The sequence below is a fragment of the Taurulus bubalis genome (genome assembly GCF_910589615.1).
Source record: "Taurulus bubalis genome assembly, chromosome: 12".
Lineage (NCBI taxonomy): Eukaryota > Metazoa > Chordata > Actinopteri > Perciformes > Cottidae > Taurulus > Taurulus bubalis.
In genome coordinates this window covers 5332997-5348363 of record NC_136600.1, presented here as the reverse complement: position 1 = coordinate 5348363, position 15367 = coordinate 5332997, and the positions used below count along the sequence as shown (strand labels likewise).

Below are 15367 nucleotides of genomic sequence, written 5' to 3'. Positions count from 1 at the left end.
AACTCGTTAAGACCGGAGCAGAACAAAATAGTTGCAGAACCTAGTGGTCAGCGTGCTGTTTCCATGTAGACAAGTTAAACCATATAACCAAGCTGTCACCTACCTTTTTGTGTGAGTGAGTGAATCAACAAGGATGCAAGTTTTCGAAAGGCAAACCCTGTCCTATCAGGCCTTATCTTACACATTGCAGCTTTTTAAACACACAAAGATGACAGGAGTACGTTTAAACACCTCAAATAAATTTATTCGGAAAATGTATAAATGTCACAGACAGAGGTTGTGTCTTTATAGTTATTATGTTTAATCAGGTGGAAAAGTTATAGGACAGCGTGAAGTCTCGCTGCTGACTGGGCTCACTGCTCAAATCTAAGAATTCTTCTGCGGTACCTTGACGATCACCTGACAACATAGACAAGAAACAGTTTAAAGAACATTTAGTTAGTTCTTATGTGTATAATCATTTATTCCAATAAACTATTCTGTGCTGGGTTCATTTCTCAGCACCGGAGGTTGCCGCTTGGTTAGCGTTAGCTTTGCAGAAGGAGCTTCACGTTCCAAATTTCAGGAGGTCCTGATTCTGAGCGGTATATTCAAGATACATTTTTAGCAATTACCGTTTTGACTTCTGTGTAGTTGTCCAGGCCGTACTCTCCAAGCTCTCTGCCGTTGCCGGAAGCCTTGTAACCTCCGAACGGAGCCTGAGCGGCAAACACGTCATAACAGTTGACCCTGTAGGTTGGACGGACACACAGACACACGCACACACACACCTCAGTGACAGGAAGAAAAAAAAATCCCCCAGACCTGCACATTGATAATGAGTGAAAGGGGAATGAAACAAACCCCATGCTGTAAAATGTATTTTCCTGGGGCTAATCATATGACAGCCTTGGGGATTGGCCATGCATATCTACAGCTAAGAGACTGTTTACACAGCAATGAGTTTAGTATCAACACCATTACCAGACTGTTCCGGCACGGAGCGCATTGGAGACGTAGCTGGCCTTATCGATGTCCTTGGTAAACACAGAGGCGGCCAGACCATATTTAGTATCGTTGGCTCTCGTGACCACCTCCTCCAGTGTTTTAAACTTCATGATCTGCATCACTGGACCAAAGATCTGCGAGGGAGAACATGACGGAGCAGGAAACAAGAAGACAGATGAAGCACTGCTTCTATCAACACACATGCAAACCATTTAATATACATTTGACCATCCTCTAAAACATCTGTGTTCAGAGGATGTTTAACGTATTTACTACTAAATCAGGGCCTGAATTTATTAACGGGTAACAAAGTGACTAATTGGGACAACATTTATTTAAATGGGTCCAGTATTGAAGGAGAACACTGCAGGCGTGAACGGGTTGTAACGTAGTCGCTCGGGGCAACTCCTCACCGCTAATGTACGTCCACATAGGCTCAGATTATTAATACAAGTGTCTGACAACATCACGGAAAGAGTCCTACAGCAAGATCAAAGGTTTTTCTTTACCTTTAGGCAGATCAGATTATTTATGTCATTGTGACTAACAAAGTTACGCTCGAGAGTTCTCGTTCTTGAATCTCGTGCCGCATCGACATTGTCAAAAGCAGCTAAAGATTCAGCCATGGCATTGAAAGTCTTTAAGATAACGCTAAAGGGTCAGAAGCACTTAAAAAGCATCTGATGCACGTTTTGAAGTGCGCTTATTGTTTTAAATGACCGAACATGCACCAAATATCAGTACCAATACTAGTACTAGCACCATTAGCTGCTAGCCACTGGCTCACACTTGGTGTGCAGTTGTAGCTGCTGCCGTAGGTAAGTATGTGCAATCCAGATATTTGTATTTCTATGACCAGCATGGAAAAGGACTGTGCATATAGGTCCTTCCAATCATAGTACCAATCAGCATTTGTCTCTCTGAAGATTCATTTTTATTCCATTGCAACAATAAATAGGAGAGGGGTCAGATCCTGCCTTACACCAAATTGGAACTAAACAAAAGCTGATATGTATTAGTGTGTACAGAAACCAATGGCAACAGCGCAGAGCTCAAAACCATGGTTTAATTGTAAAATGATTTATTTGGGGAGTATGTAAATTGTATAGATGAAATTAAGTGGTGCCCTTATTTGTTTGATTTATTTTCAATTAGGCATTCTAAACCTTCCATATTATCCTACCTCCTCCCTGGCAATGGTCATGTTGTCCCGGACGTCTCCGAACACAGTAGGTTGGATGAAGTATCCTCTGTCTGCAGCCACTCCTCCTCCGCACAGCAGCTTGGCTCCCTCTCTCTTCCCGCTGCTGATGTAGCCCAGAATCTTGTTGAACTGCTCCTGATCCACCTGGACCGGCCATTGCAGAGGGAACAGCATCGAGTGTTTGAGAAAGTACGTTCACTAACCCAGTGTACTAGTCCAGCGCAAAAAAGGGTTTTTGACTTTTTTTCTAAGGCGGCGACTTCCATTTCTGAAAAGTGAAGCCAATGCTGAAGCGCATTCCTTCTAATGGCCATCAGGGGAAACTCCTCTGATTGTATAGCAATATGAGAAAATGACCTTCTCACTTGATTTATTCCCTCAACAAACATCGTAAACATGTACAGTCTCAATCTTTAGTTTTAAATCTTCTTCAACATGATGTTCATTTTGTAAATGATGGACCATTTAGAGTCAAATAGATCATAAAGTGGAGAATGCTTCAGGGCAGGGCTCCCTTGTGATTGACAGGTAACTACCACAACGTGGTTTGGTCTGGCAGTTGTCCATGTTTTTCAGTTAATTGTAACATTTTGGATGCCTAACAATGACTGACAATGTGTAACAGTGAGCGAGTGTGTGTGTTACCTGAGGTCCCTGCTCCGTCTTTAAGTCGAAGGGGTTTCCCACTACTCGTCTCCGAGCTCGCTCCACGCTGCGCTCAACAAACTCATCGTAGATGTCCGCTTGGACAAATGTTCGAGAGGCAGCACAGCAACACTGGCCTTGGTTGAAAAAAAGACCAAAGTGGGCCTGCTCCACTGCGTCTTCCACTGAACGAGGAAATGACAAAGACAACCTTTCACCATGAAAGTCTTCTTGAAAAGTAAACAATACTAAAAAATACTCTTCCACTTTTATATCAACCTGTGACTTGTAATGCATTTCAGGATTGTCCTCTCTTTTAAGAACAATTGATAGCAGATGGAAAAACCCTGGTTTAATTTCTCACTTTTCTATATTGATGTAGAAGTGTACTCCAGTGACATTTTGTATACCTTTAGCAGCTAGTGTAGCATTGAACTGCTAATGCTAGTTAATGATGTGCTAACATATGCCGTTAATAAGCTCCACTGGCTTTTCCGTATATCTCCGGGTAACGAGGATCAGTCACGGTAACGTTTAAACGTGACTAGCATACAAACACAGTGGTTAAGGAAAACACACTGTTGGCGTCCGACAGGATGATGTTAGGGCTCTTTCCTCCCAGCTCCAGAGTGACTTTCTTCAGGTTACTGCTGCCTGACGCCTGCTGGACCAGATGACCGACCTGAAGGACACAAATGGAGAGAAAGGGGTGGTGACACCTTGGCTTCAGCTAAAATGATTTCATTGGTGGAGAATTTGGTGCTATAAAAACTACTACAGCTCAATTAAGTTGACATAGCAAGCAACGGTTAAAATTAAGAGCCGTTGTAGCTTCTTGATCCAGAACAGTATCAGTTTTTGAAAATCTCCAACTGATCTGAAATCAGCTGGCCTTTTTTTTCATTTCCACAAGTCTGTTTTAAAAGTCTTTGATGGTTTTATATTGATGTGATGTGAAAGTGACAGATCTGTGAGTCTGACTTTAACTTTGGAAATCATGAAAGGCTTTTATTTTATGACACTTCCATAAATCCTCAACACATTGTATACCACTTTGTAGCCAATTTATCTGTAGAAGAAGGTTTAAGCTAAGATAAAATAGGTTTCAACCTACAGCCTATGTTTCTGTTACTAATTTGGATAGACCTGTTCTGCATTGGGCGATAATTCAATACAATAATTTATCATATTTTAATGGAATCATAACAGGACAAAATCCTAAATACAATATATTGTGATAGACAATAACATTGTCTACATTGCTAATAGCAAGCAAGCAACTCAACTTTAACTCAACTTTCTAAGGAATCTGAATTGATAAGAATTCTGCTTATGGAAATACCCCTGTGTCGTCTTCATCTGATTACACTATTTGTGTGCATGCATGCGTGTCATGGAAGTTTGTCCTAGCTATGCATTGGGTGAAAGGTTGTTTTTACCTCAAGCATAGCTAAACTGGGGCGACCTGCCAAGATCAAAATCGACCAGCCAGTTTCAATAATCTAGCGAAAAATATGTTTTACACTTCTTAAGGTAAAAGTACTCATTTAGCAGAACGGCCCATATAATAATAACATAGGTTATACTGATCATAATTTTAATGATCCACTTGGTAATGGTGGAGCTAATTTTAAAGACTTTATAAACTTAATACAAAATTTAAATCAACTGATGAACCATGATGTATTCATGAGTAGTATATAATTATTAAGAGTCTGAATCTGAAAAGAAGCCTAACTAGATTCCCTTGGCTTGCGTCCATGAAATCTTGTAGGCCTTTGTTGCGTAAAGTGTCTGATTGCCATGGGGTATTTTGAACACTGCAAACAATGACTAAAAGGCGAAAAAGCAGAGAATTGTCCTACCTCTGTGGATCCGGTGAAGGCCAACTTGTCAACATCCATGTGCCCTGCAATGGCAGCGCCAGCTGATGGTCCCATGCCTGACAGCATATTCACAACACCTTCAGGAAAACCCACCTGGAAACAGAACCAAGTCAACAAAAGCTTGACAAATGTTGCTGGCTATAATTGGGGACATTTGAAAAACTAACTGTGTATGTAAAAGCACAATAAGTAGTAACATTGAAAGTTGGCCCCAGCTCGATGAGGGTTTAGGTCAGGGGTCGGCAACCCGCGGCTCTTTAGCCGTCTGTTGTGGCTCCCTGAGGCTTTGACAAAAAAACGTTTTTATTTTATTCTTTATTTGTTTTACCCAGTGGAAAATCTTTCAAAGGGAACTCCTCTTATCTTGGAGTTTGAGGTGATATTGTGTCACTAAAAATAAATGTTTAAATATTTATTTAACTAAAATGTGCATCACATCCTGTCACGTTGCTGTCAAGCAGCTTCCCCTGCAGGTGCTACTCGTAACTCGCAGAGCTCCGCCCTCGCTAAACTATCAACAGAGAAAGGTAGTAGCTTTCACTGCCAACAATGCTGCTGACCTGTATGCTTGATATGTGGCGAGGAGTTAGCAAACAACAAAACATTTAATGTTGAAAGACTCTTCCACAACAAACACATATGGAAACACTGCTGAAAAGTATCAAGCTGCAGAAGAAGAAGAAGAAGAAGAAGAAGAAGAAGAAGAAGAAGAAGAAGAAGAAGAGTGATTTCTCAACTGCTTTAGCAAACTGAGCAAAGTAAATATACTTTCAGAAAGTGGATCACGTCTCAAACTCCACTACTGCTGCTGGTTCTGTGGCAGCTCATGACACAGTGATGAGTCCGCTAGTAAAAACGGATCCGTCCTCCTCTGTTTGCGGTGCTCTAAAAGTCTGTAGTGAGGACGTCAGTGTAAACGTAGCAAAAGATATGCGTTTAAAATGTAAAACTCACGTGAGGAGGACAGGGACTGAACCGGCTACCTTGTGATTACAGGGCAAACACTCTAACACATTAGCCACATATATCAGGACTGAAGGTCTGCATAGTTATGGTTTTAATGGACCTCAATGTAGCCGACACATAACTACTTTTTTTCTCTTCTTCATAAGAGTTTGATAGTTATAAACAGGTAAAATAGCAATAGCAATGTCAAAACAATTCTTTATTCTATAAAAAAAAACTATAGTTTTTTTTTGTACACATAATATGATTATATATCAAACTTTACAAGCTGTGATATCAAATAGCTTTTGCGGCACCAGACACAATTTTTTTGGTGGAAAAAAGGGCAAAATGGCTCTTTGGATACGAAAGGTTGCTGACCCCTGGTTTAGGTGATTTAGGTGGCAACCTCAGAGGCTGAAAAATTAAGCCAACCCTACATCAAAACTGTACAGACGGGGGCAAATTTAAATATAACTCACCTAAATAACGGGCGATATTATTGTGAAGTATTTATAGAAAGATTTGTTCATCAACAAATTAGTGGAGCTAGTCTATTAATACTGCAGGGAGGATGTGAGAAGAAAAACTTATTTACTCTTAATCAACGACTGTTTCACAGTTATATTATTAATCATATACTGTGTAAAGGCTTGTGGCTTCATTTAAAACATACGTATGCTTTAACAGTGACCTTCTGATAGTCCTGAGACTGTGGATGCCTACATGTCTCCATGTGAAGAACCTGGTGTTCCTTGTTATCATGACCATGCCGATGCAAGCCAATCTGAAGACGTCATGAGAGCTTCTGTGATTGTGTCATTAATGTATTTAAGAGGTAACTCTTACCTACACAGAAATGTTATATTTGTAAGGGGAAAAGATCAGTGGCGGCCGTCCAATAGAGGGCAACAGGGCTTGGCTCCACCCACCTTGAGCCACCAAAAAAATATATATATATATTTATAATATTATTAACTAGAAAAAAAAAATAATAATATTAATACATTATACACATTGTCAATATTTGTGTTTGAGCTATGGAATATACCGAGTAATATTTGTAAAATAGGACATCTGTGCCAAATATATGCTTTTCCTGCTTGTCCTCCTCTGCTCATGCACCTCTGAGCTGCTCAGGTGCACGTCTCTGCTGCTAGTGCACGTCGTAGGGTTAGATCGATTCTGCCCAAGGAAGACGGGTCTAATAGGCAGTTTGGCCAATCACTGATTAAAGAACTAAATGAATGACATACAATTTATCCAATTAGTGCCCTAAAAACGACTTCCGGGAGGGCTATTCTCATCAAGCCCCACAGTGCGCATTCCCGTGTCTCTGTCTCCTCGGGCAGACGAGGCGCGCGTCACCCATGATAACAACATGACAGCAGCGAGCAGGAGCGCTGCTCTTCAAAGAAAACCAAATGCTAACTCTGTATAATCTCTCCACCAACACCCGTTTGAGAGAAGACCTTTGACTGAGAAACTACAGGTAAAACACCTGGTTCCAGATCAACCGGTCCGAAAAGCAATGCAGATTTCGGTGCTTCCTTTCTGTGCCCGAGCCGATTTGAATACTTATTTTACACTACTATGTAATGTTGCACGATACTAAAAAGGTAGCGCGGTACCCGTACATTAAAAACAATACTGCATATTTTTAGTATTGAACTCCCTCTCTCATGCAGATACGGGGCTCAAGGGGGCGGGCTGCAGCGCGCACACAGCAGCAGAGCGCACACAGCAGCAGCGCGCACACAGCAGCAGAGCGCACACAGCTGCAGCGTGCACACAGCTGCAGCGTACACACAGCAGCAGCGCGCACACAGCTGCAGAAGCGCGCACACAGCAGCAGAGCGCACACAGCTGCAGCGTGCACACAGCTGCAGCAGCGCGCACACAGCTGCAGCAGCGCGCACACAGCTGCAGCAGCGCGCACACAGCTGCAGCAGCGCGCACACAGCAGCAGCGCGCACACAGCTGCAACAGCGCGCACACAGCTGCAACAGCGCGCACACAGCAGCAGCGCGCACACAGCTGAAGCAGCGCGCACAGAGCTGCAACAGCGCGCACACAGCAGCAGCGCGCACACAGCAGCAGCGCGCTCAGAGACTGATCAGGTTTGTTGGAACAAAGCTCTCCCAGTTGATATGAATCTGATGCTACGCTACATTGATGCTAACGGTAACGTTGTAAAGATTGCATATGCCGGTGTTACGATTTAACAGGCGACCGTGTTAACTGGCAACTTTCTAGATAAGACGTAGCTGTCCTCGTGCATACCGTGTTGTATAATTTCAATACAGTGTCACACCTTCTCATATACAAATTAAACAATGCGGCTCGCACGAGGACAGCTACATGTTGTCTTCCTATTCTCAACAGCTGCCGTAACTACGAAAACGACTGAAAGTCAACAGTTAACAGGGTCACCTGTTAAACCGCAACACCGGCCTCTGTTTTGGCACTGACGAAAGAGGAAACACGTTTGTTTATTTTTCTTTTACACCAAGTGCTGTACTGGCAATGGAATTGGTGCCCATAACAGGAACACAGGTTTTAAATGGGATTGTTCTTGTTATTACTTTTATTTTGTCAGCTGTGTGTATATAATGTGACCGGGAGGAAGTGACGCGAGGGGTTTGTTTTGGTCGGAATTCTGACGTCTGGGCGAAGCAGTCAGCACGGCGCGTATTTATATATCATATTATATATATATATATATATATATATATATATATATATATATATATATATATATATATATATATACATATACATACACATATACATACACTCACATACTGAATTGTATGAATAAAATGTCCTTATGTCAGTGTTGGAATACATTATATAAATGATAAAAACTGCAAAGTAGTAATGCGTTTTTGATACGTTTTTTTTTTGCATTGAATCATACTAGGATGTTTGCTGAAATCCCCCAAAAAAATCCCCCAAAAAAGGTCTGGCTGACGCGCTATATGATGTGCCTCGATCAAACGTGTTCCTTTGTCCTCTTTTAGTGATCCACGACAAGTTTGTATGAGTAAGATGATTTATTGTCTTTCAATTATGACATGGATAGGCTTCCTAGATGCCTAACAATTACCCTTTCCCAACCTTTACCGTCGAAGCGGTCAAAACCTTTTGCCCTTTCCGGGGTCCAACACCTGCCGTCAATCATGACTGATTGATCATATAGCCACTCCCAGAACACAGCACAGCGCCACCCGGTGTTCACATTCAGGAACAATGTTGATCTCATTTGGCTCCTACATGGTCCTTCAGATGTTTCTGGTTAAGTCACTGAGGGGAAAAAGAAACACCATACCTCTTTAATCAGGCTGGACACATAGAGCGCTGTGAGTGGCGTCTGCTCTGCCACTTTCATCACCACAGTGTTACCGGTCGCCAGGGCAGGGGCAATTTTCCAAGCCTGCATCAACAGAGGGAAGTTCCACTGCAGGGAGAGAAGGAGAGAAACATAAGGAGTAAAAAGTATTACAACTTCACAAAAAAATACTGACATTAGAAGTCAACTTTTTTTGAATGTGCAGCTGTGCATGCATCCTGAATGATTTCAGCATTCTGACTTGCTTTCTGATTTGGGTAAAGGCCACTTTGAACCCCTGCATGGAAAAAAAAAGCCAGTCCAAGGCCGTGATGATGCCAAAACAGAAGCGCTTAGGCAAAACAATGCAGGGTGATTTGGCAAAAAAGTTGAACCTGTCTCAACTTGAGCTGCAACGGCAATCATATAAAAGCTCATATTCCAGGTAGATTATTTCGCAACATGGTGGATAGCCTAATTATAGTGTTTGACATAACTTCAGACTCCACCAAATACATACAAAAGATCTGTCCTAATTACTTGTATGACTTGAAAGAACTGCAAAAATTCTAAAAACCACTGGCCTCTGCTTTGATTCATCGAAGTGACAGTGTGAACAAGACGAAACATAAAGGCTTAAAATGTGTTTCACACCACAACACTTATCTTTGCCCGTGAACGAGACGTTTTCCCAGACCGTCCGGTTTCGCTTTAACAGGGCCTCATTCCTTTTGTCTTCTATTTGTGTGTTCTAGTGTGGACTTGTGTTAATTTTGTCTTCTGCAATTGAAGCAGGAAAATGGTCAAATTCCACAGCCTTGAATAATTCGTCACCCGGAACAACTGCAGCTGATGTTAAGCAATTGTCAGCAGTGTTTTAATATCCCGTAGGGTTTATTTTTAAGGATCATTAACATATCTGAACTGTACAGAATGTGGGTAACCATAATACATATACATCCAACGTAAGGGTGGATGCAGCTATGGCAGAGATGTATGGGGAACACATAACATGTTGGATCTGATATGCATTTTAATCAGATTTTTAATCTGGCAATTCATTGGCATGGATAGATAGAGAACTTTTAAAACCTAACAGCTTCTTCCTTGTGCCAACCTTCTCTCCCTCTGCGTATCTGTGGTCATTCAGCGGTGAAACATCCAGTGCAGAAACTGTTAATAGGCTTTTCTATTTTGCACATTTCTTTTCATTTCAGAGCTATAATATTTGAAATGTTGAAACTCCCCAACCCCCCTCACCGGTATGATCTGTCCACAGACTCCAATGGGTTCGTGTCTGGTGTAGCAGAAATAATCTCCGTCGATGGGGATGGTCTTTCCCTCCCATTTGTCAGCCCAGCCCGCGTAGTACCTGAAGACAACAGGTTTCGACCCCTGTTAGTGAAATTAGTAGTACAATGGAAGCATAGCTACTTCTTCTTCTTATGTCTCACCTATGAGTTTACACCAAAGAGCGGGATGAAACTGTATTGTTCGCCTAAACTGAGGCATACAAAGTAACATGTTTGTGTTATATCGTTGTTGCATTTTGTGACTTTACCGAAAACATTTCACCACGGTGGGCAGATCCACGGTGTAGGCGATGGCGTACGGCTTCCCATTGTCAAGCGTCTCCAGTTCCTGTGCAAACGACAAAATATAAGTCTTGCGCTGTGTCATGTGATGCGTTCCAAATATCATAGAAAAATACACAAAATGCGGTTATTGTTAGAGGAAGCAGTAGAAGAGACAGTCAACGTAGCAGCCTGGTAATTTGTACCGTGTTGGAGCCATAATGTAGTTTTGTTGCATTCTTTTATCTTTGAGGTAACACAAGGTGAATTTAGACATGCAGTTCTGACATGTGAGAGCAGTAACGGCTTCAGTTCCGTCGTAAAGGGCTGATAAAAGGGGCTGCAGAAATATGTATTTTATTCACTTTTAAAAAAAAAATAGCAGTGTATTCTATATTAATATAAAAATGTACCACGTGATCTTTACTAATCGGTAACTATCTGATGGAAAATCACAACCCATCTGTCTCTATGCGCAGATTTGTGTTGATTTTTACGACCACATTGTTTTCTCCAGGGATGATTGACCTTATTCTTTTTATTCTGACTGTCTGAAGTGTGCAACAGCAGTATTATTTTTAAACAGTTTCATCTTCCCAAAGAAATCTGAAAGTATTTATTAGACTTATTTCTATTTGTGTCCATTTTTAAATTTATAAATTAAGGCACAACGGTAAATGCCATTTTTGGCATCTAAATGGTTTGCAAAAAGAAATACATTTTTAAAAGGGATGACCAAGAGGAGGAATACACAATAGTAATATTGTAGAAATATAACTACCGCATAGTCAGTTTTAGAAAATCTGTACTGGTCTATTCTGGGATTTTTGATGAAAGAGGTTCCTTTTTGTTTTGACATTTAACATTGACTCACAGCAAGGTAGGCAGCATCCCTCTCAATGGCATCGGCCAATCGGTTGAGTAGCAGGCCGCGGTGAGAGGCGTCCATCCGTCTCCAAGGTGACCCCAACCTGAAGGCATCACGAGCTGCTTTCACTGCCTTGTCCACATCTGCCTGGAAATATAACATGATTCCCTTTGTGAGTTGGAATACTCCTGAGAAAAACATATATTTAGGGGATCAAATAGTGGAGGGGTTGAAGACAGTAAAGTGTGTTTACCACGTCCGCTTCTGCAACTTGACAAATTACTTCCCCGGTCGCTGGGTTGATGGTAGGGAAGGTTTTCCCACTCACCGCATCCTGCCACTGGTTGTTGATAAAGAGCTGAAACATTAAAGTGTATCATTACAAGGGGCTGCATTTGTACCAGAAAAACTTCAGCAAATAAGAAATGATATAGCTCGTTATCTGGTTTCTACATGTTCTGTACGTTTCACATGCTACTGTGACACAATCTCCGCCCTGTGATTCTATAAAGTTGAATACCATAAAAATGTCCACGATTCTCGAAACTGAACAGGAAGGACCGAACCTGCCAAGGAAAGACTTAACCTTGAGCTACACCCTCATTTTGTTGAGGCAGCAACTCAGGTTCTGAAAAATTCGGTGGATGTTAATGGAAATTGTACATGTGGGGACTTAGGACCCAGGGGGGCGGGGGGGGGGGGGGGGGGGGGATTCATGTGGGAAGCACAACCTGAGCAGAGGGTCTGTATCAGGGGCTCTGCTGGCTTATAGAGCCACCCCACTTCAGTGTGGCTGTAGCCCAGCTCAGCTCCTCATGGGGAGCTGAGCTGGGCTACAGCGTCTACGCACCACAGTGCCCACACTTCCCTCTCAGCTGGACTCTGCACTGCCTGACAGCGCCGCAATCGCTCAGAAGGAAAAGGAGAAACGGATATCTGATGCTGAAATCTACAATAGGCGTCACCGCGTCAAAACGCTCAGTTTCTTATCACCGGGAGAACAGGTTTGGGAAACTGATGCAAAGTTAGCTGGAGCCGTGCTTCAGAAGCACTCCACTCCGAGGTCGTACTTGGTGGATCTACCTCGGGGTGGTGAGACGCAACCGTCAACACCTGATACCTCTACACACATCTGCACGAGACAGACGGTCTCCATCACAGCAACGCACTCTAGAGCCTACTTCTGAGCAGACTCCTGTGTCACTTGCTGTGAAACCCCAAGTCACACCTACAGAGACTCCTACACTCAGATCTAGGTCTGGGAGAGTTAAGCCAAATAGGCTTAACTATGGCTAGTCAGCGTCAGGCAGACCAAATGGTCATCAGTCATGGTGGAACGGTGTTTGGACTTAATCTTTTTCATGTGGGAAAAGGCTGACTCTAGGGCTGCAACTAACGATTATTTTCATAAACGACTAATCTATTGACTATTTTTTCGATTAATCGACTAATCTAATGACTATTTCCCATAGCAAATTAAGAATAGTAACTCAAAATGTTGGAATTTGAACTTCAAATGTATTTGAGTAACAAGATCTGAACATCAGAACATCATCATAACAAATAAATTAAATAGTAATACAAATTAAAGTGCAAATATGCTTTAAAAGTAAAGAAAAAGTACAAATAAAGCTTTAAAGGTAACTCAACATAGCAATCAAGCCTCTAACCCCTCTATAACTGGGCTGCAATTGCCATTCAAAGTCCAAAAGTTTAAAAAAAATTGTCCAACAGCACATTACATGAATATAACAGGAATTGAATAAACGGCACTCTGCTGCATTGCGGGGCTTGTGTGCGTCGCGGAGCATGTCGGGGCGAAATTCTCACTTGAACTCAAATAACTGCCCCGTCAGATATCAAAACACATTTGGGGGGAATTGATGACAGAGAGAGTAATTTTTATTCTTAAATACTGATGCATGAAGAAAAAAAAAATTGGGCTCCAGCAGAAGGGGCACTTTTCTCATCCAGGGCAAAAGGGCAGGTGCTTGAGCACCACTAGGGGTCTATCTGTGCACGTGCCTGTGTATGTTGTACATTTATGATCATACATGTTTGGTGGATGTTCATGGGAAATTGTCCATGTGGGAACTTAGGACCCAGGGGGGATTCATGTGGGAAGCACAACCTGAGGAGAGGGTCTGTATGGGAGACTGCATGACAGCCCGAGGAATAAAGAGTTACCATTAAGAGCAGTTGTTCTCACTCTTATGTGTCTATATAAAAACACGACACCTTAAACCTTTTAATACTCTGTACTGGCAGAGCAGACGCCACTCACAGCACTCTCCTCTGGTTGACAACAGAAGTCTGATTGTCTAGTAGTCTATGAGAAAATTACCCTACTTCTCACTTAATATATTACAGCATGATGTCCATTTTGTACATTATGAAGTCATTTAGAGTCAAATAAACGATAACGTATTTACAATGGTGTACAAAGCTTGATGAAAATGATGTCTTGACAAATGAAAAAATGCAGTTATTGTAATGTTGCTGTCAGGACATTTTGAAAGAGGAAATGATGAAAACCAGAATGTTGCAGATTCAAATTACAACTACAAAATGCAACTTAGTGTAGCTGTATGGATGGTTAAAGTTCATACAGGTTATATTTGTCTTCTATAATTGTTGCAGAAACACCCATAGAGATGAAATTAAGAGTATATGTATATAGGTGTGTATAATAATGAAGAAAATAGCCTGAAACGCTTTACGGCACATGCATGATAACAAAGTATGATTGTGTAAACGTCACAGACTCACGTGGCTTCAGACTGGAGGACGTACTGTTAATAATTGACGCTGTGTGCACGAGAATAAGCTCACCCTTCACCTCACAACGTAACAAGTAGGTTATCTCGTCCACATCAGATTGCGCAATGGAAGTTTGTCCAGATTCCCTCTCTGCTCTCCTTAACTCACTTCATACTGCATTAGCAGAGGGTGAGTAGTTAAACACAACGGTAGTGAGGCTGTATCCTGCAGAAATGTTGGCAAACCTACTTTATCAAACGGACAATGACATCCTCACTACACTACGTTGTTTTAAGCGTTTCACTTCTGTCCTGCATTAAGTCGCTGACTTGTTGACTTCGCCGTCCGACGCAACTGTTGTGTTGCCTCTAGCTGTAGCTTCACCCACCTTGTTAAAGTGCACCTCCGGGTGCGCGTTGGGTGCGGGGATTGCGCCCGCAGAGTACTGACACGCCGGCGGTCGGCTCAGCCTGGGAAGGGTCCGAGAAAACACGGTGCGGATCATGGTGCTTTTCTTTTTCCGCCTGCAGCTAAACGCGAATACAACTGCTCGGCAGCGAGTGGTCAGCAAGTGTGATGTCACTTACGGAAGTGGTGAGGAGCGAGCACGCGTGACTACGCCGGATCCACGGGGAGAGTTTGAAGGAATAGTTGTAGCGGACTGTGCGTAAACTGAGCTGTGACTGGACTAACAGGGTTCTTACGGTCATGGAAAACCTGGAAAAGTCATGGAAATGTGTTATATTCATGTGCTCATGATGTTCATTTACGCTGAGTTTGAAATAATGAATATGCTTTTAAAAGAAAGACGCTCAAAATATAAGCAGGCATACATACAGGCATCTATATAAATGTTTATTATTTTAATCAAACTATTGTCTCATTCATTTGTGTCATTTAAGGTTTACTGTATGCTTTGTAATTCTCATTGTTAGTTTAAATACTACATTTTCTCACTTTTTTATGTTGACACCGAGATTTCACAAAATGTTTGGTCATGGAAATTTGGTTTAAAGTCATGGAAAAGTAATGGAAATCCACTGGTCATAATGTGTATGAACCCTGACTAAAGCTGGGAGCAGTGGTGTAGACCAGGGTATACGCAGGTATACGGCGTATACCCACTTCTCAATCACCGCTGGTGCCTGGTGCGCATTTAAGCAATAA

The 15367-nt window shown here is 42.1% G+C and overlaps 1 protein-coding gene across 1 annotated transcript; it reads right to left on the bottom strand.

Moving 5' to 3' along the window:
- Positions 1-230: 230 nt before the first annotated feature.
- On the bottom strand, positions 231-14735 carry LOC306745108 (aldehyde dehydrogenase, mitochondrial-like). The gene is made up of 13 exons (XM_079227843.1): positions 14589-14735; positions 11694-11798; positions 11447-11587; positions 10560-10639; positions 10259-10370; positions 8999-9127; positions 4702-4815; positions 3416-3518; positions 2837-3021; positions 2171-2335; positions 964-1121; positions 615-729; positions 231-399 (listed from the first exon to the last, which is right to left on the bottom strand). The coding sequence occupies exons 1-13, from the start codon at positions 14703-14705 to the stop codon at positions 367-369; spliced, it is 1557 nt and encodes a 518-aa protein (XP_079083969.1). The 5' UTR covers positions 14706-14735; the 3' UTR covers positions 231-366.
- Between the last annotated feature and the right edge of the window lie 632 nt (positions 14736-15367).